Source organism: Lactuca serriola, chromosome 5 (assembly GCF_051521515.1).
Source record: "Lactuca serriola cultivar US96UC23 chromosome 5, Lser_US96UC23_V15, whole genome shotgun sequence".
Classification (NCBI taxonomy): Eukaryota; Viridiplantae; Streptophyta; class Magnoliopsida; order Asterales; family Asteraceae; genus Lactuca; species Lactuca serriola.
Window position 1 is genome coordinate 6,939,686 of NC_136412.1, and position 9,775 is coordinate 6,949,460.

The 9,775-nt window shown below is 39.7% G+C and overlaps 1 protein-coding gene across 1 annotated transcript; it reads left to right on the forward strand.

The window, feature by feature from the left end:
- The first annotated feature begins 4,554 nt into the window (after nt 1–4,554).
- Nucleotides 4,555–9,090, forward strand: LOC145051898 (DNA-binding bromodomain-containing protein). Its single transcript, XM_078999731.1, has 9 exons — nt 4,555–5,036; nt 5,540–5,642; nt 5,728–5,806; nt 5,897–5,942; nt 6,023–6,121; nt 6,255–6,323; nt 6,413–6,752; nt 6,845–6,987; nt 7,553–9,090. The coding sequence occupies exons 1-9, from the start codon at nt 4,644–4,646 to the stop codon at nt 8,654–8,656; spliced, it is 2,376 nt and encodes a 791-aa protein (XP_078855857.1). The 5' UTR covers nt 4,555–4,643; the 3' UTR covers nt 8,657–9,090.
- Nucleotides 9,091–9,775: the final 685 nt, after the last annotated feature.

Here is a 9,775-nt window from a genome sequence, read left to right on the forward strand (position 1 = left end):
AATGGGCTAGGCTTATATGGAAGTCCATGGATGATCCATGGAGCTTTTAACCCATGGATCCTTGGAAAGGAAAATACATGGGTTATTAGGGTTTCACCCTAATCATGTACACTATATAAGCATGCTTATGTTGCATGAAATAGCCACTAGTGTGACTAGTGTAACTAGAAAGTGTGTGAAACTTAGGTGTGGCCGATTTCTATGTGTGTGTATACACTCTCTCAAAGTTTTCTAAGAGTTTGTGGTGATTTGTGATTCCATTTGAGGCATTCACACTATTGGTGCTTGGCCCTCAAACTCCTTAGGAATTGAACTCATCATCAAAAGGTATGTAATCTCATCTAATTCTTTTATGTTTAAAAGTACCCCATGCCATGTTAGATAGGTTATGAACCTTGGAAAAATTATTATTTTGCATGTATTTAGACAAACATAGATCCAAGGTTTATTAGGGTTGCATGCACACTTAGGAAGTGTTAGATTGCTCAAAACCCAACATACATATCATATGCTATCATAATAACAGTCAAACCGATCTAGCAGATCAAATAACATAGCAACATCCTATACCTAGGACACCGACCTATCCAGGTCACTAACATAGCATAATCCTATAACAAGGATACCGACCAACCAGGTCACTAAGCATAAGCATGACATCATCCTAACTACCAGGATGCAAAACAGTAAACATATCATGTATTAATCGGGATACAATCCATAAAGGGCCAGCCTTGGTGCCTTAGACCATGTTGATATAGTGAGGATAACTCACCTCACAATGTCGCACTGAAAATGATTGGCTCAAACTCTCGAATCACCAACACGAACTCCACCACCTATAGTTATCATAAAACCCTTTTTCCATAAATCTCCAAATTACCAAAATACCCCAGAGGTCAACTGGTCAACATTGGGTCAAGGTCAAAGTCAACAGTCAAGGTCAACTATCTATGTTGACCCAACTCGTCGAGTGCAGTTCACCGACTCGTCGAGTTCTTCCTGAACTCGAGAAGTCGTGTAATCCTAGGTTGACTCGTCAAGTTCCCTTATAACTCGTCGAGCTCATACGTGTCCAAAGGTTGAGAGAACCCTAGCCGACTCGCCGAGTCTTCGACTGACTCGCCAAGTCCAAGGCAACCTTCAACGGACTCGCCGAGTTGTTCAGCAACTCGTTGAGTTCATGCCCATCTTCATATGACTCGCCGAGTCGATCTTGCGACTCGCCGAGTCCCTTCAACCCTTCATCCAAACAGATGCATTTTAAGCTATGTTAAGGCTCCATATTGTAGATCCAGCTTCCCAAGGCATGTTTATCACGTAAAGTTGCAAACTTTACGTGCATGCAAGGCTCTAGGGGCTCTAAATGACAAATGTAAGATTATAATGGAGTTTTACACCTTAAGAGAGTCTCATCCATGCAAGAGCTGGAAGCTTCATGGACTTAGAAGCCCAAGAGAGTTCAGTTATGAAGTTACAACTTCAGATCTTAGCTCATTCACAAGAGAAGCTTCCAAACATACTAGGAAAGCCCTAAAATTTGCCCAAAAGGGATCTAGGAATGAGATGAGGTCAGGATAGCGATTTGATACCTTCCAGAAGATGTCAAATAAGATGGATTTTGGATCCCACAAGCTCCTTTTTTCTGGATACTTAACCTCCAAGCTCTTTTCTCCAAGAAAATCCTCTTCCAAGCTCAAAATACACAAATGGAAAACACACACACTCGATGAGGGTGTGAGAGGGACAAGAAGCAGTAAAGGGGAGGCTGGGGGAGGCCAGCGATCCTTTAAATAGGGTGCAAAACCCCGGGATTTAGGGTTTCATCTGCCAGCTCCTACTCGTCGAGTCCCTTTTTGGACTCGGCGAACAGGTCACTAAAACACGTGGACCAGCCCGCTGCTACTCGACGAGTAGGGAAACCAACTCGTTGAGTAGCCCTTGAAATCAAGAAACTTTTATATTAAATCAATACTTGAGGATCGGGGCGTTACAGGTAAAAAGCTCAAAGCTTTCCTAGTCTTTTTGGATTTGTGCTTTATGGACCATTTCTAGGGTTTTTGTCCCAAAGGTGGAGACTTTATGAGTAAAGGATCTCCATAGACCTTGATCTGCCCATATTAAGTGTATAAAGCATTATAGATCCATAAAAAATCCGATCTTGAACGTTAGGAGTGAGCCATGCATGAGATATGAGCTCTTTAGTGAAGGAAGTGGTGTGTTTTGGTTGATGATGACCTTTACAGCCATGCAAAGGCGTAAAGTCTTCGAATTTATGGATTAGGAGGTTGTAGGGGGTCCAGATCTGTATTTTGAGCCAAGGTCTTAACTGATTAAGACCATAAGTGAGTTAATAGTGAAACTGGGATGTACGCTAAGCGTAAGTCCCAGAATGTGGGGCGTAGGGTTCAATCAACCCGATATCATCATAGTGGTCGAGTACGCCCAGCGTAGGGATCTGGTACGCGCCGCGTACTACTGCACTCTCTCCCATAGTAGCTGATCCATCTATGTTGAGTTTGGTACATTTTGGGGGAGGAGGATTTGATCCATATCCCGATTTTATTTCCCTTCGGGCTCCGCTTAGGGTTTACTTTCGTTGACTTTTAGGGTTTAGTCAACAAGTGGACTTTTGGACCATTGGAGGGGTAGAATGGTCTTTTACCCTTCTGAGAGAGCATAGGAAGGGATTAGTCTAGCCTTTGAGAGCCATTATTAATTAGAGATAATTTTTGTACATGATTAGGTGGAGGCTAGATCGGTGTTTTGAGTTCGAGATCATTCGAGTTTACCCGAGGTGAGTCTTCTCACTATACATTACCTAGGGTGGTATCTATATGTGGACCGGAAGGTCATACGTGTTTGTTTGAGAGTATGTGTATTATGATTATATATATGCTATGTGCCATTCTGACCGGACCGGAGGGTCCAACGATTTATGAGGCCGGAAGGCTCAACCAGACCGGACCGGAGGGTCCAACGAGCTAGACCGGACCAGAGGGTCCAACGAGCTATGTGACTGTAGGGTCCCGCTGAGACACACTGACCAGAGGTTCGTACAGAGTATAGCCTCAAGTGGCGAATTGTTGTATGTGGTATTTTGGGGAAACTCACTAAGCATTCGTGCTTACTGTGTTATGTGTTATGTGTTTCAGGTACCCCGGAGGATCGCGGGAAGGCACCGGCGTGATTGTACACACACTCGAGATTTGGAGTTATGTTTGTGGATCCTGGATTTAAACAATTGTTTTGAAAACTTGTGTTGAATTAATGTTGAGACATGTGTTTTATGAATATTATAAATGAAAATTTTGGTTTGAAAAATCATGTCGTTACATATGGGGGATGAGGAATCATCGGCCTCAGAATCGAAGAAGATGAAGATCGTTTGGGGAAGATCGCAGGCGACATTGGGATATTTTGTATTATGTTTTAGTAAATCAATATTAACATATAATGTAATAAACTAATAATATATTTGTTTCCAATAATACCCATTATCTCGTTTAATTAACATGCCTCCGCCTCTTTAGTTTTCCGATTATTTACAAGAATGCTACCTTGCATCTCGATCATCTTTTTTTATCCAATGCTCTACCTTTAGTTCTCGAAAAACTTTGAGTTCTCAAATGATCATTCCTCTCTCTCCTACCCCTCCCTATATATATATATATATATATATATATATATATATATATATATATATATATATATAACACAAAATATCGAAAAAAAACAAACAATAACATGAAAATTAATGGGTGTTATAATATGGAGTAAATTACACGAATGACCCCTATGGTTTGGGGTAATTTGCACGTTTGGTCCCTAACTTTTTTAACTCGGAAGGTCCCTACTGCTTGTTTTTGTTATGCGTTTGGTCCATTCTATTTGTTTTTGTTACGCGTTTGGTCCCTGTCTTACCTAAAAAAAACTATTATTTGAATAGAGAAAAATAATGGGATAAGTAGGGTAAGGTGATGGGAGTGAGGTTGGGAGTGTGTTTATTTAAATAAATTAAAAAATCAAGGAAAAAATAGTCTTTTTAGGTAAGACAGGGACCAAGCGTGTAACAAAAACAAACAATAGGAACCTTCCGAATTAAAAAAATAAGTTAGGGACCAAACGTGCAAATTACCCTAAACCATAGGGACCATTCGTATAATTTACTCTATAATATATAGCCAATTTTTTTACTTGACATTATACATGTGACATGTTATATATGTTATATAATGCGACAATTTTTGGATATGATAACATGTTGTACACACATACCAATGGATAATCCCATAATGAAAATCTCATAACCTAAAAAAATCTCATAACCTAAATATATTTTTTCTAATTGTTGGTATTTCATCATTTATATCTCATTCACGGTACATGGTTGCCTTCCATAACTGTTTTGGTAAAATATAAATTCAAAATTCTTTTTCTTACCCTTTGATAACATTCAAACTTTTGTTCCAAAAAAGGACAAAAAAGTTCTGGTACCAAAATCCGAACCTGAGGGTCAGGTTAGGTTCGGTATACCTAGGGAAATAATACTCTGTAAACGGAACTCGTAAAAGAAGAGAGAGAAACAGCCTACAGAGAGAAGAGAGAGAGAAAGTGAGACAGGAAGCTCGGGGCCGAAAAAGATGGGTCAGATCGTGAGGAGGAAGAGGAGAGGAAGGCCATCAAACACAGATCGAGCTCGGATTAACTATTCTGCCGCGCCCCCGTCACCGGTGGACCGACGGAGGAGCCGTAGACGCCGCAACGTCAGGTACAACTTTGACATCGATGACTATGTAGATGACGATGAGTTTTATGATGATGAAGATGAGGAAGTAGGTAGGAGAGAGAAGAAGCTCAGGTTATTGCTATCTGAAGATGATTCCAGGCCGAACACGCGGCGCGTGAGACACGCGCCTGCGTCTTCTTCGTCGGATGATTACGATGATGATGACGATGACGATGTTAAGCATTCGAAGAAACGGAAAATTGATACAAGTGATGGAGAAGATGATGAAGATAATGAATTTGAAGAGGTAACTGATTAATTGCACTGAAATTATTCGTATTTGCAGACTGATGCGTCGTGATATTCAGCAATTGAGATATAGTGTACGTTTTCAGCTCAGTGGAATTCATTGTGACTTTTCTACAAGGTTCAAACGCCATTTTTGTGCGCATATATGCATATGTATATATGTGTGTCGGGTGTTGGGGTAGGAGAGATTGGATTGATTGCAACGGTCGAGTCAACTGTCAAAAACTAACCCCCACAAAATCACACACAGAATATAAGCATGCTGCCCACCTTTCTCTCTCCGCCACTCTTTTTTCCTCCCCCCTCTCTCTCTACAACACTCACACGCATCCTCTCTCTTTCTCTCTCCATCTCTCTCTGATTTCGTGTCACTCACTACTCTGTCTTCTGCTTGTATAGGTCTCTGCCGCCTACATTCTGCAAGAATTTTATATATTGAATATTGTTTCTTATGTCTATTCAGCTCCTAGTTTTGATGTTCCGTTTTTCTCATTTTGACAGATAAGAGGGCGGAAATTGGAAGAAGAGGACGATGAAGAAGAAGAACAACAAGTAGAAGAAGAAGAAGAAGACGAAGCACCAGGAGGGTCGGACTTCGTTTATGGTTAGTTGCCATTTCCGGTTCTGTTCATTTCTGCTTCAACATCATGCTAGTTCGTTACCAATTTTTTCATTGTGATATTGAGTAGGGACGGCGTCAGATCTTTCTAAAGGGGTACCTTTGCCTGACAAAAAGACTCTAGAGTTGATTCTCGACAAACTTCAAAAGTAAGTATCAGTAGTTTAATATTTGAAATCATGTTCTTTTTGGGTTAAAGCTTGTTGAGTATGTAATTTTGGATGGCTTAATTGTGGCAGAAAAGATACTTATGGGGTTTACGCTGAGCCAGTTGATCCTGATGAGGTACTTTTGAGAGACTCTAGTTTTAGTATTATCTTGTTGTACTTTGGATATAACTGACATTGTTGTTTTGTATATTGCAGCTTCCTGATTATCATGATGTGATCAAGCACCCAATGGACTTTGCCACTGTGAGGAAAAAGCTTGCAAAAGGAGCCTATTTAACTTTAAAAGAATTTGAGGTTGGTTTGATTGATTGCTTGTGCTTCTGATGGAATGAGGGGCTCCAAGTAGTTGTTGATAAAATGCTCCAATTCTTGGATACCTGTTAATAGTTATCTTAATAAGCTTAACAAATGGTTTTCATGAATGCAGAGTGATGTGTATCTGATTTGCACCAATGCAATGCAATACAATGCACCAGATACAATCTACTATAAACAGGTATTCACTTTGAATGTTCCCTTTTGTTTCCCTTTTGTTTCCCCATCTTGTTCAGTTTGTTGATCTCACCACTCTAATAATTTGGGAAGGCAAGCTCTATTCAAGAGCAGGCGAAACTAAGATTCCAGAGACTAAGAGCAAATGTTGATCGATCCGAGATAGAACTCAACACAGACCATAAAATAACACCAACTACTTTCTCCCCACCTAAAAAACAATTAAAGAAACCACCTGTGCATGATGACCCTGTTGAGTCTGAAACCTTATCTGGTGCCAATGGTGCCAATGTCAGATTACAAGAATTCCCAAACAGCTCATCTGCCCAGACTCCTATCAGGCCAAATCCATATAGCAGTGGTGAAGTGCTTATTCCTGAAAACTCTTCCTTACCTGATAACAGTCTAGATAAAGACCAAGATTCAGTACCAGGTATCTATGTCATTGCAATATTTCATATCTATTTACTCTGCATTTAGCAAATTATATTCCATAAATATATATATACTAAACTGCTTATTCAGGAAAGGGTTTAATGTCTAAACCTGGAAGGAAAGCTGTACATGATGAAAATAGACGTGCAACATACAACACATCTGTTGAACCAGTAACTGAATCAGACTCCATGTTTTCAATCTTCGAGGGTGAAAGCAAGCAGTTCATTCCTGTATGTCGCAATATTCCTTATTCTTTTTTTCATATTTGACGCTACTAGTACTAGGTATGTTTGCCACGTGGATTCCAACGGAATTGGAATTCGAGATCCGTTTCCATTCCGTGGTGTGATTGATTGCCAAATGGATGGAATTCAATTCGATCGGAGTCCTTCAAACTCCATGTTTGATGGTCTCTAGAGGTGGGAGGAATTTAATTCCATTATTCTTTTTTTTATAGAAGTCCAAAATACCCTCCTTATCTATATATATATTAAGATGGTAGAAACAAAAAAAATCAATTATGTATTTTACAAAAATATTTTGTCTTTATAATTGCATTCCATTCCCTTTCCCTTTCCTAGGTATAGATTCAACTTTCAAGATTATGTATATAGTATTTAATTACTACAGTATTATATACCGAAAAGCTAAACATAATAAAAGCTAATTAAAGGCTATATGAAATTATATTAAAAAAAAATGTAATCATTCATAGTATACTAGAGAAAAGAAAATAATTATAATTTAATAGAAATAGAAATGATGAAATTTAACAAAAAGATTATGTTATGTTAGGTGGGTCTACATGCAGATCATTCATATGCGAGAAGCCTGGCTCGTTTTGCTGCAACACTGGGATCGGTTGCTTGGAAAGTCGCGTCTCAAACCATAGAACAAGCGTTGCCAGGTGGCGTCAAATATGGGCGCGGATGGGTTGGTGAATACGAACCACTTCCCACTTCAGTCCTAATCATGCCTGGAGACTACACCTTAAAAGATTTTCTACAAGAAAAAACAGCAGCAGCTTCTACAAGTAACAATAATAAACCCCCTAAACCTAAACCTGTAAAACATGAGTCTCCTACCCCTAGGGAACCCCCCATTAAACCTCCTTTCTTCAAATTTTCTGCTTCAGATTCATTGGTTGAACTGAACCACCCTCCACCCCCACCACCTGTAATTACAAGAAAACCGGTTCACACCACCGCCTCTGACATCCCGTCACCACCAGTTTCACGAAACGGAAATCTTATGTACCCGAATACTCAGAATGACGGATTTACCCCTGGGAGAGCAAATAAAGTAAACACCACACCAACACCAGTTGGTCAGGAACAACTGCAAGACCCGGTTCAGATGATGAAAATGTTAGCCGAGAGGAGTCAAAATCAACAGAATAACAACTTGAACAGTTTTGGTTTTGACTCAAAGGGGTTGAAAAGGGAGGATCCAAGTGGTAATGCAGCAGCAGCTTTAACCGCTGCTCAGGCGTGGATGTCGTTAGGTGGGACCGGGACCCACAAACAACAGATACCAGTTGATTCTTTGTATAGCCGAAATCAAGCTCCTCAAGTCTCACGGTTTCGTGGCGAGCTTCATTTTCAGGGGCAACAACAACAACCGGTTCAGGCGTTTGTCCCTCAACAAGTCCAGGGTGGTCTTCAAAATAGACACATGGGTTTGGGTTTCCCTCAGTTAGTCACTGCTGACCTGTCGAGGTTCCAGGTGCAACCTAGTTGGAGAGGGGTAGGGGTTAACCCGCAGCAGTTGAGACCAAAGCAACAGGAATCATCCACATGTCCACCAGATCTGAATATAGGCTACCAGTCATCTCCTGTGAGACAGTCTACTGGTATGCTGGTGGACTCTCAGCAACCTGATTTAGCTTTGCAGCTCTAAAAATCTAATAAAACAACACAAAACTTGCATGTTTATCCGCTAATGCACCGGATCCGATCAGACTTAGGCAAGTTGCTGGTGTGGATGGAAATGTGAAGTAGAAAAGTAGAGTTGGATAGTTATAAATGGGGTCGGTGTTGGTTCATGGATGGATAGATGGGGAGAGGATTAAGTTGTTGTTGATTGTTATAGCCATATATATATATATAGTTGTATGCTGCTTTGTATTTGATTATTTTTATCATGGGGTTTATAACAGGTTTCATGTTTGAATATCCCGCGGATTATTGATTTCATATCAAGTCATCATGTCATGTTTGTAATTGTAGGTCAGAAGCTTGAATTTTGGCCTGGAGGAGTTACTTATAACCTTTGATTCCATCCATTTATGGGAAATATGTGAATATATTGATTCCTCTTCTTTTTTGTACCAATTCACTAATTCATTAACTATTAAGCATCGTCTACAATCCGATAACCTTTGATAAATTTTTACTGTTATATGCTAACTAAGCAACCAATAACCTTAGCCAATCTGTTTGCTAAGATTTTTGCAGTGATCTTGTATTGGATTCCATTTAAAGTCTTGAATGATAATTAGATTATATACCATCAGAATCAGAGTAACAAACCAAGACTTATAATCAGCTTGAATGTTACGGTCTTCAAAAAAATTGTGTCACAAACCCCATAATATCATCTTTTATTGTTTCCCAATATCTTTTTTTTGGAAACGGTAAATAACATTAATAAAAAGGCCATGATTAGCAACCGACTAAAAGACGAGCAACTACACTCAGCCCCACTCCTGCACCCCTGAGGGTTCCTGTTTGCACCAAGTATAGGAAATGGAAATATGATATTATCAACTACTTTTGTAAGATTCACAACATCTTCTTGAAAACCTTGTCATTCCTTGCTAGCCATGTATTCTAAAGAAGACAAAATAGGATGGTCTTTTTCCTGTTACAACTATTCCCCACAGTCGCCAAATCAAGGAACTCTGAGATGTTTGTGAGGTTTAATTGAAGATCCATTGATGGATGATTTGGACGAACTCACAGTGAAGTGAAGCAGGAGGTGTTCCAACTGTTTCTAGACTTTAATTACAGAGTGGGC

Bases quoted from the DNA above. Each gene is read 5' to 3' on its own strand.
- LOC145051898 (XM_078999731.1), top strand. From the start codon at position 4,644: ATGGGTCAGATCGTGAGGAGGAAGAGGAGAGGAAGGCCATCAAACACA. The intron at 5,037-5,539 runs GTAACTGATTAA...TCATTTTGACAG, and splicing joins AAGATAATGAATTTGAAGAG to ATAAGAGGGCGGAAATTGGA. The intron at 5,807-5,896 runs GTAAGTATCAGT...TAATTGTGGCAG, and splicing joins ATTCTCGACAAACTTCAAAA to AAAAGATACTTATGGGGTTT.